Source organism: Nilaparvata lugens, chromosome X (genome assembly GCF_014356525.2).
Source record: "Nilaparvata lugens isolate BPH chromosome X, ASM1435652v1, whole genome shotgun sequence".
In the NCBI taxonomy this organism is placed as follows: domain Eukaryota; kingdom Metazoa; phylum Arthropoda; class Insecta; order Hemiptera; family Delphacidae; genus Nilaparvata; species Nilaparvata lugens.
In genome coordinates this window covers 96,462,922-96,477,966 of record NC_052518.1, presented here as the reverse complement: position 1 = coordinate 96,477,966, position 15,045 = coordinate 96,462,922, and the positions used below count along the sequence as shown (strand labels likewise).

Below are 15,045 nucleotides of genomic sequence, written 5' to 3'. Positions count from 1 at the left end.
CACTTTTAATATTGTAAAGTGTAAATCAAAGTTATTTATCTATCTATCTCTTCCTATCTTTACAATTTGTGTTGGCATTATTAGCTGTTTGCAATTTTTTTTGTATACATTCCAATAAAGCTTACGACTTGATATTGTTTGCTTGCTTACAATTTAATCATTGTACTTTTCAACTCCAAGAGCAATAATGCAATCTGCAACGTATTAATAATTTTCCAATTCGTATCTGTTCACCTAAAATAAAATTGTATTTTTACATGTATTTTATCTTTGTTTTTAGGCTGCTCTAACAGCGCTAAGGGCACTATCGAAGATGGGACTTGACACAGTCGCTCCAACCAAGAAAGGGAATAATATTCAATCTGGAGACGGGTAAATGTTATTTTACTTTTTATAATATAGCTGTTATTTGAAGTTCAATCATTAGAATAACATTCAAGTTTACTAGAATTCGTCAATAAAAATGACTAAATCCAGTTTTCAAAATAAAAAATTAACCAACAATCGCATTAGTTATTTGCATTTCTGTCCAGTCACTATTGAATAATTAGTCTGTTGCAAATAATTGATGTTGTTTTCCATGACGAAACACTCCTGACAAATTCAACAGAACTCTTATAAACTTCAACAGAGTTATTTAAAATAACGTCATGTTTATTCATCAAAAGGAATGGACGATATCTTATCCCCTAAATGAGTAAGCATCAGAGAATTTGCGATCATGCTACCGTATAAAGAGAAATTAATTTAGTCAAGTCTACCACTAAATCGCCACCTCATGCTGGGATGCACCAACTAGGATCAACTGTCTTCAATCAGATTTGGTACTGTGCTCCGGTTTCATTGACAAGGGTTCAATCGATATGCATCTATAATTGAGAGCATCCTCGAAATTACTTTGTATAATATGGACTGTTGATGTCAAAAGAAAAAGCGTGGCTGCCTTTACGCCGCTGCAATTAATTTTTTTTTGGGTTGCTTAACAATCTTTATCATTCAACTTTTGGTGATTGATATCAAAGAGTGACATTGGTCTATTAATTGTTAATTCGAATGGAATAGTTATTTGTAGAATCTGATATGGTCGATTCCAATATGATCGTGGTCAGTCTACTCATTTTTCTTAATATTCTTGAGGCATTTTGAAACCGGTCTTCAATTGTCTTATTTCTTTTGTTGTAGACTTTTCGGATCGAATATATCTCCTTCAGCGGAAACAAAAACCAGCTACGTCAATGGAGCATCTAGCAAATAAGGTTCTTTCTCAAAGAATTGACGAGACGTTCACGTTTATGCAAGTATGAAAAATAATAAGTTTGTTGTACTTGAAGTTTACAAAAGATGCATAACTTCAATTTACTAGAAAGTTGAGTAACACGACTACTTAACTAATAGAAAAGTCACGGAAAATTGTGAAAGTTTGTTATAGTATGGCGTTACTCATAAATTATTACAAAAGCAAAATTGCTATCAATTTGTCATGTTTAAAAAACTATTTCAAATGATTAATAACATTTAGCTGTCATAATTTTATCTTTGTTATACTGATACTTATTCATTACTACTAGTCAAATAAGCATTTTGAAATAATAGCAAATAAATATGTTCTTGGAATTAAGAAATCTTCATTTGCTACTCTTCTAATAAGCTAATGTTATTACATCATGTTTTTGAGCTTGTAATGATTTTATGAGTGTGAGTTGAATTTTTATGTAAGACGCACTTGGATTAGAATAGTTGTATATTTAAGCTTCACCGATAAAGCATAACATCGTATTATCGCAGTGCTAATGCCCTAAGCCCTAATGCCGTGTGATGTTAACATGGAATTGATTTTAACAATTCACACATAAATTTTGGCTTTTAAAGAATTACTACTTTACTGGTGTTGTGTCTGTTTAAACTATTTATATTGAAATATCTCACATACTTTTAAATTTCTATAAGTTTGTTTGTATCTGTCCAATATCAATGATTCACTTTCTTCTCTATTAGAATGTCTATTAATTGAATGATAACCAATAGAATACCTAAATGGATGGAAATTCTTGTATAGGTTCATAATAGCGAAGAGAGTTTAATATATTTTATGAAATTGGGATGAAAAGAAGTTTTGGACTGTAGTCTGTTTCTTTGTCCTTAAGTTGATTGTAAATGATAAATACATAAATAAATATCAATGTGTGACGAAGGAATCGTTCATCATTTTAATGAAAATCAATAGTGAATACTTATAAATCATCACAGTAACATTTTCTTCCAGTTCTTACAACATTTGTCAACTTGTATTTGAAGTAGTTCTAATCTTATTAAAATAATAATTTTATTCCAGAATTTGTAATAGTTGGATATATTTTGAATGTTAATGGTTTTTTTAGAAGATCGAAAATCGTAGATCCACTTGAAGAGTAACGGTTTTTTACTTCTTGATGTAACCGAATTTTAAAATTGAAAATAAACCTCTTGGATAGTAGCTGTTGTCAATATTTGCTGTAGCAGAAGTCTTCGGGGTGGTTTGCAGCATTTGATTGCATTTTCGTTTAATAATTTAAAATACAATTTATTGAAAACAAGAGTATTCTAGAAAACATATTAATACACAAACTATAAGGATTATTTAATATTATATTATTCATTTAATGTTAATAGCTTTACAGTCCTATTATGAAGGCTGAATACCTATTTGGTTATGTACTTACTGCATCTATATCTCAATTATTCTGTTATTGATTTTGTTGAAATTTGAAAAAATCTGAAGTAATAGACCATTTAACCTTTTATTGTCTTCTCCACCGTGCCAGAAAATGGAAATCATTACAAGCCTAGTAATCGTTCCCTTAACTGCAAATAGGTTGCACTGGATTCAAAATGGAAACAATTTTGGTGATAACATTTTAATATCAAGTAGCATTTATATTGTGCAGTGCAGATTATCATTTCAGCCTGTAAAATCATTGCGAACTAAAGTTTTATTAAGAAAAAGTTCTCGACTTTTGAGAGCATTTTTTCTCAGTTCAGACTGACCGATTTTATCTTTTGTGCAATATTCACCATTTTACCCCTACCATATTTGGCTGTTATGTTTGGATTTGTTTCGCGAATTGGATAAATAGTAGCATAACATTATTTTATATTTACGAGTTGGAAAGACTTGTGAATGAAAACGATTGCCGACCTTATCTTTCACTATTTTCGACTTGTGAATTGAAATTAATTTCAAAGGAAATGCCATTTAACTGAAATTATCGTGGTTTGTTAGACTAATTAATGATATTTTTGGTTTACTCCACTTCAATTCCCAAGCTTCAACTTCTATAATATATTGCCTAAATATTCTGTACAACATGGAAGCTGAAAGTGACTTTAAAACTTTTATTCAGGTAATTTTTATCAAACCTGATGAATTCAACATATATCTTGAAATTTATAATTTGTTGTTCAATGCTTATTAATTTCTAATATTTCAATTTTTCTATTTGTATCTTTCTTCAAATTCACAAAATGTTCAAAATAAAATTACTAACCTAGTTAGATTTTAAAATTTTTTCAGGTTACCTTCTCCATGTACTAAAATTCTTCTTAGAGTTAGCTTAATATTTTCCAAAGTTCTCAGACTGATTCATTTTTGTAGATCCCTTTCGTGATATTTTATTCTCATATTAATAAAAATCATTGTTATTAAAGATCGAATTAACAATATCAAAGAAGTATCCAATAATACAATATTATAGGTTTTTTTTCTATTTATACGCAATCACAGAAAAAAATCATAAAAATCAAGTTTTTTGATCTTTTAGTGATTAATGGCTTTTGTTTTGATTTTTAATCAATTTATCTTTTGTACCTTCTCAATTGCATGGCAAGATTGCAATGGCTTGATAAAATGGATAAAGTTTTAGTTTATTTATTATTTATTTGAAAATATACATACTTGAGGCTTATTTATTAAAAAAATACCAGTTACAAATTTGTCATTTAGTGGATCTGGCCACAAGCGGTCATCATTCTAATGGGAGTGGAAGAACACGCCACCCATTTTAATTGAATAGATTCGTCCACTTTTTAATGTATTTATTTATTTGTTAATACAATTACAAATCATATGAATATGATTGGGAAAGAACAACTGGCATAGGGCATAGCCCAAAACTATTCTGTGGCCAACAATAACACCTAATGATAGATTTTATTAAAACCTCACTCAAGAGAGCTTCAAATTGAAACACTATGGTGCACATAACATTGGGTGCACCACTATGGTGCACATAACATTGGGTGCACCACTATGGTGCACATAACATTGGGTGCACCACTATGGTGCACATAACATTGGGTGCACCAATAGTGCGCTTTCAATTAGTCAATTCTTGATTATCTTGCCATGCTTTTATGTTTTTGTATTCCCACTTTCTTTCAGCTTTGTTAAATCTTGAGTCACTTAACAAATTTTTGAATATTTTTTGTTTAAAAAATTCCAGCAGTGTTTGTGAAATGAGACCATGTCACACCAGACATCTATGTGCGCAGTGCATTTTTTCCAGTAGTATTGAGTCCAGCATGGTGTGACATCACCCTAGATCGCGTTTGTTCAATGTTACTTCATGCTCGCAGTGCTTACAGTGAAGCAACCTTTTGCCAGAGAAAACTTATACGATTACAATGCAAATGACATTGAAAGATAAAATAATAAGATAGTCCTTGTGCTATTTTTCTTCCAAATTTATAGGTGAAAAAGTCCGAAATAAGGTTAGAATTTCACGTGTACAATTTTGATAAAATTTCAGTCCAAAACAAAAATGAAAACTATAAATTTTGAATTTAGATGGCTTGAATTAATAAATTAATTAGAAATATTACACTCAATTACCACTTGTAACGAATAATATTGAGTTATTTAAGAAAATTTGGAACCATTCAAGCAACACAAACTTGTAAACACTAAAGCTCAGCTGATAATAAGATTTATAAGATTGTTTTATTTTCTCTGCTTTTGCTTGTAGCGCGTCTGCCGCGGTCTTGCTATAGTTAAATTCACTTCAAACAGTCAGCATTCCTCTATTACCATCCTCGGTTAATTAAGAAGTATCTATATGAAGAATTTCAAGTTAATCAGTCCAGTAGTTCAGATGTGATGATGCGTCAAACATAATTTTCCTATCAAGTTCTTTCCTATATTATAGTATAGATTATGAGTAGTCAGACCAGCGTTAAAGCTATTAATTCTTCGAGACAATTATAATTAGCATATTCACATGAAAGTTTGAAAATAATTAATAGCAGAGGCTAAAGATAAAGAGGTTGTGGCTAATAATGTAATACAAGCAGAGGCCAAAGAGGTTGGGAGTAATAATGTAATACAAACTCTTTGTGACTAATATCACAGCCTCCTTCAATAGAACGCCACGCCTTGGGAGAATGACAACGTTTCAAAGGTTTAACTGGTCAGCCAGAGTTGGAAGCAGTGAAAAGTCAGGAGAATAGAAACAGCTGATTGATTTTGATGAATTCTATAGTCAGCATTGATTAATGGGAAGCGATGACGCTATTATAATAAGAAATGATGACACTTGAAAGTGAATCTTGCTAGCAAGATTAATTTTTATATCACCGCTTTCCAGTGATGTCAAATTTTTGGGGATAACATTAGAGGATGTAATAATATTATGTTATATAACCTCTTTGACAGAGGGAAAACTCAATCCATCAGAGCATGTTGAATCACAGATTACAAAAATCAATTCTTGGTTTTTAAAAATCTATTCATAGTCCAGTCAAGGAAAGGTTATAGAGGGAAAAGTTTGGAAGACAATTTTTGACCCCTCAGTTCTGTTTAGGGTAGTAAGGAGTTAAACATGTCAAAATTCCCCACCCCTACCCATTGTGCTAAGAGGGTGGGGGTGGTTCAAAGGTACCATTTTTTGGTTTCTCTCATATAACTCGAAAACTATGTATTTTACGGACATAACTGTTATATACAGAATTAAAGCTTACTTACATAATTTCCTGCAATATTTATCTCACAACTTTTTCTATATCTTCTCTAGTTTTCGAGATATCCGCTCTTAAAGGTACGACATTTTTTAAAGAAACACGTTTGCCTCCATTTTTTTCTATTTTTGCTCTTATAACTTTTTAAAAATCGATGGAAAAATCCATGCTGATTATGAGCTTGTAGAGCATCTAATTCTCTTCAATTTGATGTATAATTTCACACTTATACGCATTTCCCTACAACTGTTGCAGCAGACTTAAGTGTTGAGTGTGAAAACTCTAATTTTGCAACAATAGACCAATTGACAAAGGAATTTGGAGGGAATGTTTTGAACACAATTTTTGACTTTGCAGCTTTGTTGAGACTAGTTAGGAGGAGAACATATCAAAAGTCCCTATCCCTAACTCATGTGCTAAGGGGATGAGGGTGGTTTAAAAGTAGCATTTTTTAGCTTTTTGCTTCCACGCTCATATCTTGAGAACAATGCGTTGAACCCACATAACTAACATCTCCAAAATGAAGCTTGCTGAATTCTCTACACTTTTTGTTTAGTGTAATTTTGAGATATTCCCAACAGTTCCCGAGATACTCGCTCTTGAAGGTGTGTAGGTAATTGTTAAAATAACAGGTTTTTATACCATTTTTTGCTCTTTCAGGGCTTATAACTCCTCAACAATGCATCTTATAAATCAATGCTTATCGTAGGTTTGTAGAGCATTAAAGTCTCTTTGAAATGATGTATTATTTCACTATTCCAAGTTTTCTTTTCATTTTTATAGCAACTTTGGTGTAGTTGGTGAAATTTTCAATATTGCAACAGTTGATCATTTGACAATGAAATTTGAAGGGGTGTGAAGCTTGAATTCTCTACACTATTTGTTTAGTGGAATTTTGAGATATTCCCAACAGTTTCCGAGATATTCGCTCTTACTACTCCTTACTACCCTAAACAGAACTGCGGGGTCGAAAATTGTCTTCCAAACTTTCCCTTTTATACCCTCTTCCGAGCATTGCCTGGACTATCAGAAAACTACTGGTGATAGCTTCTGTGATAGTTTCTTTTGCTCCTTAGCAACGTAAAGAGTGCTTGTAGCTTTGCTATGACCGCTCTATCAACACTCTGCATACCCACGCTCATTTAACTTTGTATGTTCTAAAATAGCAACTTAAGTTCAAGTGGCATTGCTATATATGATTCAGTCACAAAGAAAGGTTGGCTGGAGTGTTATCGATGGTTATGTCACGAGAAAAAAGGCTAGAGAAGAGGACATCACATTGGTTGGACACCCTGCGGCTAGTGCAAAAAGATTACAAGAGAAATAGAGCGCATGCGCAATAAGCTTCACGCCGCTGCAAATTCATATTTTTCTCTTCTCATCTCACTAGGTTGCTCTATGTATGAATATTGAATACTCAGTCTAAAGAGGAGCTATCAGAACTAAGCTCATTGAGTACTGCTGACCAGTAACTTAATTTCAGAGAATATCTCAACGAAAAAATTTAAATCTTGCACAGCAAGTTAAAAATTAGAATGAACTTAGCATTTATGAATTGGCTACTTTCACAGCGGGATTGATTATTTAGGTGAAGGGTATTTAGGTCAGCCAATCCACCGATTCACAGTTGTTAGATAGAAAACTGTGTATTAAATTATAACAGCTACGAGGATTATGTAATGATTCACTCATTCAGAAGATATCATCTTAAAATCCATTTCGTATTCAAGTAAAAACAATACAAGAGTAAAGTCGAGTAAAACCAATACAAACAATTCAATTTAAACCAATACGAGTTATAATCATATTTGATCATGATTCGTATTTGTTATGATCATGTACCATAATGAATTTGCATGAATCGATAATTATCGATGATGCCCTTGTCTACGGCAACATTATTTTATTTATTTTGAATAGCCTCGTTCTGGGAAAAATATTATAGACTTTCTTCACTCTCACACAATCATCATTTTATTCATATTAACGAATCGATTTGACGGTCATATCGAAGTATATTATTGTTATCAAGAATAAAATAGAGCGTATAAATAGTAAAAAAAATATAAAAATATAGATTTTATCGATTATTACACCTAAGATCGATCACTTTTTCCTACCAAGAGGAATAAATTCACTAATTGATTCTAGTTCCCTACATCGTTGATCCAGTCGCTTATAGAATTTAAGTACATCAGGATTCGCCCAAATTTTCTGGATATCAAAGTCGATGACCCGCAAGCAGTCGAGACTCTTGGCACGGGAGAGCGCCACATACGCCTGCCCAGCTTCGAACACTTGAGACAGGTTCATTTCCACACAGTCCAGCGTTAGTCCCTGTCAAAAAATTAATATAGAAATTGAAATATAAAAACGAAAAACTCAATAAATTGTCTAGGCATGATAATATTATTAGATAATAATCCATAATCTAATTGATGGATATTTTTAAATACCGTACATTCATCTAAAAGAAGTCAATGGGAATGATAGAGATGATTTAACATTTTAACCAAATTCAAGCACCTGTGCAGTTGAAAGTAGTCTCACGGCCAAAAACATGCAATTATTTTTGTTTTTTAGTAAAAAATCTCACTCGATAGTAACTGCATTCGATATGATAACATTCCCTCGGACTAGTATTCAGTATATCACAATAATATCAAATAGGTACAAACATTGCGAGCGATGTCCCCGCTGTTCAAGGCCCCCGCTTCACAGACAGTTTTTACTGCATTAATTAGTCGGAGTTTTACTGCAGATAATAAGCTGTGCGATAAAGGCTTCAATTTACTGCTCAATATGTGCAGTAAAACTTCTTTCATGAAGCGCCGCCGCACATGTAGAAACAGATCGGCACAAATTTGCTACTCGAAAAATCGGACCATTTACAACCGCATGTCCTTGACACTGTCGAGTCTTTTCAACTGTTGCCGGAGAATCACTGCACATCTAGCCTCCTTTCATTCACCGCAATAGGATCGATCTATTTCTAGCAGTAAAACTCCTGCCGATGCAGTGAATATTGCTAGTGGAGCCGGGTCTAAGGCTATAATATAATCTAGCGTCTAGAACCAACCATAGACTAAAATTACGAGCATTCAATGAAATATCAGATGGAACAAGTTTCGACTGATAGTAAGTTAACTAGTTAGCTAGTGATAATTTGGAATAAAAACAATTTATTCCACTCATGGGCTGTTAATTGGTTGTTAACGATTAAAACAGTGATGGACGGATGCCTGTTGAATTTTCTCGCTTTATCTGTATCAATTAATAAAATAATGATAAAGACGGATCGTTGGCAATTTGAAATGGCTTTAGAATATACTTAAAACAAATCTACTCCCAAGACTCATTCAAAGTAAGAGATCGTCCAATTTAATAAGTTCCACCACCACAACTATCTCTAGGAATGCTCAAAGCAACGAACTGGCAACGCTCTTCACTAGGTCTATCAATCCATACTGGGCCGAGCTTCAACTTGTCTGCTAACCAAAAACCTAAACTAAGTTGAACCAAGTTCGGATCTAAAGAACATCATTGCCGGTACGTTGGGCATTGCATTCCTAGAGATGACTGTGTTGTACTGTACTGTGTTGATGAATAGTACTGTAATATTGTACCTGGGATTTGTGGATGGAGAATGCCCAGGCTAGCTTGAGAGGCAGTTGAATCCTGGTGAGCATCAGACCTCCAGCTGCGCGGACAATCCACTTTTCTTGTTTCACCGTGTATTCCACTGACAGAAATTTCACTACCGGTAAGCCTGCAAATAGATTCAGAATAACAATTGAACAAATAACCAGATTCATTTGAATAACAATGAATAAATTGGTATAAAAGTTCAAGGAAAAAGCTTACATGAAACATAAACATGGATATTTCTATAGATTGTATGTTAAAACAGTTACTATTAATGTTGAATATATTTATAGTTATTTATTCACAATGACATACACACAATCATAGAAGGAATGGACTTGAAAATTGTCATACAATCCAAATCGATAACACATATAAAAACAATTTGAATCAATAATTCTATGGTGTCTTATAACTGCCACCATACCAGCTAGAATGCTAGATGCATTAACTTTCATAACTCTTGAAATGTCAAGATAAACAACTAAAACTATTTAAATTTTTGAAACTATTCTATTTTAAGCGAAACTTCACTTCAAATTGATCAATTGATTGACATGACAGACTAAGCACCAGGCTTAGTTTGAAAAAAGTTATTGGCTTCAATGTACAAGCAAGATTTGGTGCTAAATATTTAGATAAAAAAATACTAAGAAAATTAATAATTGAATAGTAGCCTACAAACTTAATTTTATTTCATTGTTTCCTAAAACTTTATGTATTGCACTTCGACTAATGAAAAATGTAATTGTGGAAATAAATAAATAAATAATGAATAATTACCGCTTGAGAACTTAGTGACGACTCCTCTGGCACCATTCACAAGGCCTTTGCTGACGTTGATATTTTTGACAAGCATCACTTGAGCCCCGACTTTCAAGGAGATTGTATTTTCGACCGGAGTGTATTCATCGAGTATCTTGCTATTCCCTTTGTCGCTGTCTGACGCTTCAAAATCTTTTGATTCCCCTGCAAAATGTAGTAATATGTATAGGTATTATGTGTGATCAGGAGACCTAAAGTGCATCAGAATCATTCTAATAATAATAAAATGGAGGTGATCAAATCTAGAATAAAATGCACACTCCTAATAGTATAGTAGAAGGTAATTCAAGGGAATATGGACCATATCTCTCAAAAAAGGTAAGAACTTTCAAGAATAGGCCTATACTGTAATTATTGTGAATTAGATGAAATAGCCCAAGGTTTGTTGAAATTTTTTTAGCGATGCAAATCCCGCCGGAAGGCATGGACTTTTGATCATTTCATCAATCACCCAGCATTCCCATTGTCCACTACCCTTCCCATTACCCACTCACAGGCAAAAGCCTATGTGGGCATTTATCCGCATTAAAAAATCTATATAGAAAGGTTTCAAATCAATTCAACATGAAACTCATTTTTGGAACGCTACAAATTTTTCTGACTATTGCTTCCAGAACCCATGTTTTGCACATCGGACCAAACACGAAGCTTGTTTTTCAATAGTATTTATATACATAGATGAAGAAAATCTTATGAGATTAGATAGCTTTTATTATATGAATCACAAATTTTACACGAGAAATAGTTCAAGAATCCCTCATTCCTCGAGAATGATGAAGAATATTCCTTGATAACCCTTCAAATCCAGAAGCATTCTCAATTTTATCAGAAAAACTAGAACTCTGTATCATTAAATTTATAAAGCAAAATAGTAGACCATACAGTACATGCCAGTACCGGCAAGGTTTTCCAAATTAGTTTTGTTGATAGTATTTGCTTCATTGGTGTAGCAGCACAATCTGGTCGCCTGAATGCCATTGCCTCCAATCACCTGACTTCTCGTCAAATTCAGACGATCTGCAATCTCATTTGTTACTCTGCAAACAATAATACATTTATGAATCTAGTTAATTTCTTGAAGTATGAAAATGAGACATCATGGAGCAAAACCAATTATTGTTATAAGATTTACAGGGTAGTAGAGCATTACGCATAATGTTTATTCCCTTATTTATGGCACTTGCAAAGACAACACACAGTTGTCAATTTGAATATATCCAGCCATATGGGCTTGTATGAAAGGATTGAACTGTCGTACAATTTTGGCAACACAAATATTTTCTCCAAGTTTCAAATTATTTTATACAAACTATTTATCAAAATACTTCACTGTGAACTGTGTCACGAACACGCAAATTTCGCTGATGCTGTGCTTATTATACAGAGTGGGTGAAAAGTCCGAGAACGGCTTAATATCTCATACACAAAGGTAATTTGACGGTGGGTGTGATTGGGGATCCTAATTGAAAATACTACTTTACTATGACTTTAAAAATATGGTCCGCCATCTTGGATCTGCCATTTCGAATGTAACTTTATTTTTTAAATAGGAAGGTGGTCATGCGATACACGATTTCGATGCGGAATTTCAAGAAAAAATGAATGACGAAAACCGCACATCGATATCTCAAAACGTTCAGAAGATATTCACATTATTAATCAATACCACTTATGTATTTCATTTCTGATATGCATGATATTGATTAATAATGTGAATATCTTCTAAACGGTTTGAGATATCCATGTGCGGTTTTCGCCATTCATTTTTTCTTGAAATTCCACATCGAAATCATGTATCGCATGACAACCTTCTCATTTAAAAAAATAAAGTTACATTCAATATGGTGGATCCAAGATGGTTGACCAGATTTTTAAAGTCATAGTAAAGTAGTATTTCCAATTTGAGTAGGATTCCCAATCACACCCACCTTGGAATCACAATCTTTCATGAGATACTAAGCCGTTCTCATACTTTTTTCTCCTCTTTCTGCTTTGAATAGTATTGATTAATAATGTGAATATCTTCGAAACTTTTTGAGATATCGATATTCGGTTTTCGCCATTAATTTTTTCTTGAAATTAGTATTTTCAATCTGAGTAGGATCCCCAATCACACCCACCGTCAAATTACTATGAGTAATTAATTACGTATTTTTTTTAATATACACGAGTGTAGAACCTGTGACACGGGGGACGCGTCCCCCCCCCCAATATTTTATGGCGTATGCTGTGTCCCCCAGAAAAATTTATTGAAGATTCAAATTATGGCTGGTAATCGAAACAAACAATACAACTAATGCTGTTTTATTATGCTGGTTTTTTTGTAAATAATTTTCATCTAGTAAAATTAAGACTATTAGGCTAACTCAGAATTTTATTTATTTGTCCACTAATTTACCACTGCCGAATAAGAGGATTTAATACAGATTTGAAGTGAAATATGCTCTAAAAACCACCATTTTAATAAGCTATTTTCCAAAAAAACCTTTGCTTGGGGGCACTCCCCAGACCCCCAGTACGTCCCCCCAATGTCAAACAGCAATCTACGCCAATGGTTGAGGCTGTTTTTATTCATAACTCAAAACAAAATCAGAATTCTTTTCAGTTTTTACGTGATAAATTAGTGTCATAATTTAAAAAGATGAGATATTATGTTCTGATAATTAAAGATTATCGGAAATAATTTTGTTATAATAGATACTAAAACAGCCTTACTACTATGAAACAAGCGCGAAAAATTTACTTCGATTATTATTTTATGGTATTTTGAATTTGAAAATGCCGGAATATTTGAGAAAGTTCGGAATTTTACAACGAATATTTCAGAAATGTTATCCAGTGATGGAAATATTAGGCATAAGGTTCTGGTTACATCCTGATCATACCACAAGCAATATTTCCCTATTTTTCAATTCAACTCTGAATCTTAATGAGATCAATAATACTAATATAACATTACAATGGTAGGTAGTATACGTAGAACATGCTCAAAAATAGCCTGCTATTCTTCCTCACCACATATGGCTCTCGAAATTGAATTGCAGATTTCGAGGAGGAGAATATAATTGAAAAGTTACTTAGATGAATGGAAATATTCTGTAAGGCAATCAATAATGTAATGTAAGATATGGAGCGAATGAAGCAATAACTCCATTCGTAACACCCTGCTGCTAGAATATCACAAACAGCTCAAATTGGCATTCAAAATCGACTATACCGATAGAGAATTAAAATAATGGGCGCTCTTTGGGTGATAGAACTCTTTAAACTGAATAGAACTACTTGCACATAAGAACAAAATGATATTTTGTTATATTTCTCTAAAAATAAAAATTATATTCCTACAAGTATTTCTTTAGTTTTTATTGAGTAACCAAAGAAGAACCGAATGTGATCCAACGGGATTACACAGATGATTAACACACATCTGGATTAGCAAATAGCAGTATCAGTTTTCGGGTACAATCTAGAACTCGAAAATTCTTCCTATCTCCATTGAGTACTAAGAAGACCAGGCCTATTCCCAATCGTCACCGTCGGTCGTCACCGCTGAGTGGGAATAATCCCATTGGGAACAAACCATATTTTGACTGAACTAAACACGGACACTGATACTGATACGAGAGAATCTAGCTTTATTTTCTCTCATTTTCTCGTTAGCAGCTCTCTTTAAAAACTTTCACAAGATACCTAGAAAGGAAACACATCTTTCCGTTTTTTTTGAACCTATAATAGTTTCTTAAAAAAAACAAACTTAATAATAAGTACTATTCCTAATAGGTTTGATAGGCCAGAATTAAATGAAGCAATCAATTCGACAAACAAATCAATCCATAATACAATCAACAGCCTAAAAAATAAGAATTCTAAACACTGGGGATTTGTTTACTAAATGAAAGGCTGAAAAGACATAACTTCACTAATCATGGGTTGCATCTAAATCGATCTGGCAAAGTAATCTTTTGTAATAGATTGGCAGAGCTGATTGAAAGCCGTTTGCAATCCTCTGGTTTAAAAACAGTTAAAAAACCAAATAACGATTTTTTAGTAAATTGGCTCAAAACAGGGAAGGGAAATAGCTACAAATGCTAGAGATAGAGTAGCACAAGCTGGTAAGGTTTTTAGTATTTATCATCAAAATATTCAGTATCTTCGCAACAAAATTGACAGATTAGAATATTTCTTAAACAGGAGGATCCTGACATTGTTATTTTCACAGAGCATGGCTTAAAAATAAAGGAAATAAATCAAGTTAGGATTCCAGGCTATTCACTGAGATCAGAATTTTGTAGAATAGCTCATAGAAGTGTGGTGTATGTATATTCACTAGCAATGCTAAACATACCCAAACTTATGACTGGATTTTGTTAAGAGATTTTCTGTTGAGATGGATTTAGAGGTGACAGGACTAAGGTTAAAAATTGATGATCGATTCGAGGTAGCAGTGTTAGGTATCTATAGGTCACCAAATGGAGACTGGCAAAAATTTTGTGAGCTGCTCCATACACTTTTGGAAATTACAACCGCTCGTTTCACAAATGTTATAGTAGTAGGAGATTTCAATACTGATTTTGCCAGGCAGGATAA

The 15,045-nt window shown here is 33.1% G+C and overlaps 1 protein-coding gene and 1 long non-coding RNA gene across 2 annotated transcripts in view; one reads left to right on the top strand and one right to left on the bottom strand.

Annotated features, from left to right (window-relative positions):
- The first annotated feature begins 273 nt into the window (after positions 1–273).
- LOC120354848 lies at positions 274–3,528 on the top strand. Its single transcript, XR_005573251.1, has 2 exons — positions 274–372; positions 1,183–3,528. It is a non-coding gene; the product is annotated as an uncharacterized LOC120354848 (long non-coding RNA).
- Positions 3,529–7,934: 4,406 nt separating this feature from the next.
- The window catches only part of LOC111056988 (ATP-dependent DNA helicase PIF1-like), a 29,760-nt gene continuing 22,649 nt past the window's right edge, over positions 7,935–15,045 (bottom strand). Inside the window, exons 2-5 of the mRNA XM_039442128.1 lie at positions 11,356–11,495; positions 10,417–10,602; positions 9,615–9,757; positions 7,935–8,325 (exon numbers count right to left, since the gene is read on the bottom strand). Coding sequence (XP_039298062.1) covers positions 8,095–8,325; positions 9,615–9,757; positions 10,417–10,602; positions 11,356–11,495 — 700 coding nt within the window. The 3' untranslated portion in view covers positions 7,935–8,094. The remainder of the gene's footprint in view (positions 8,326–9,614; positions 9,758–10,416; positions 10,603–11,355; positions 11,496–15,045) is intronic.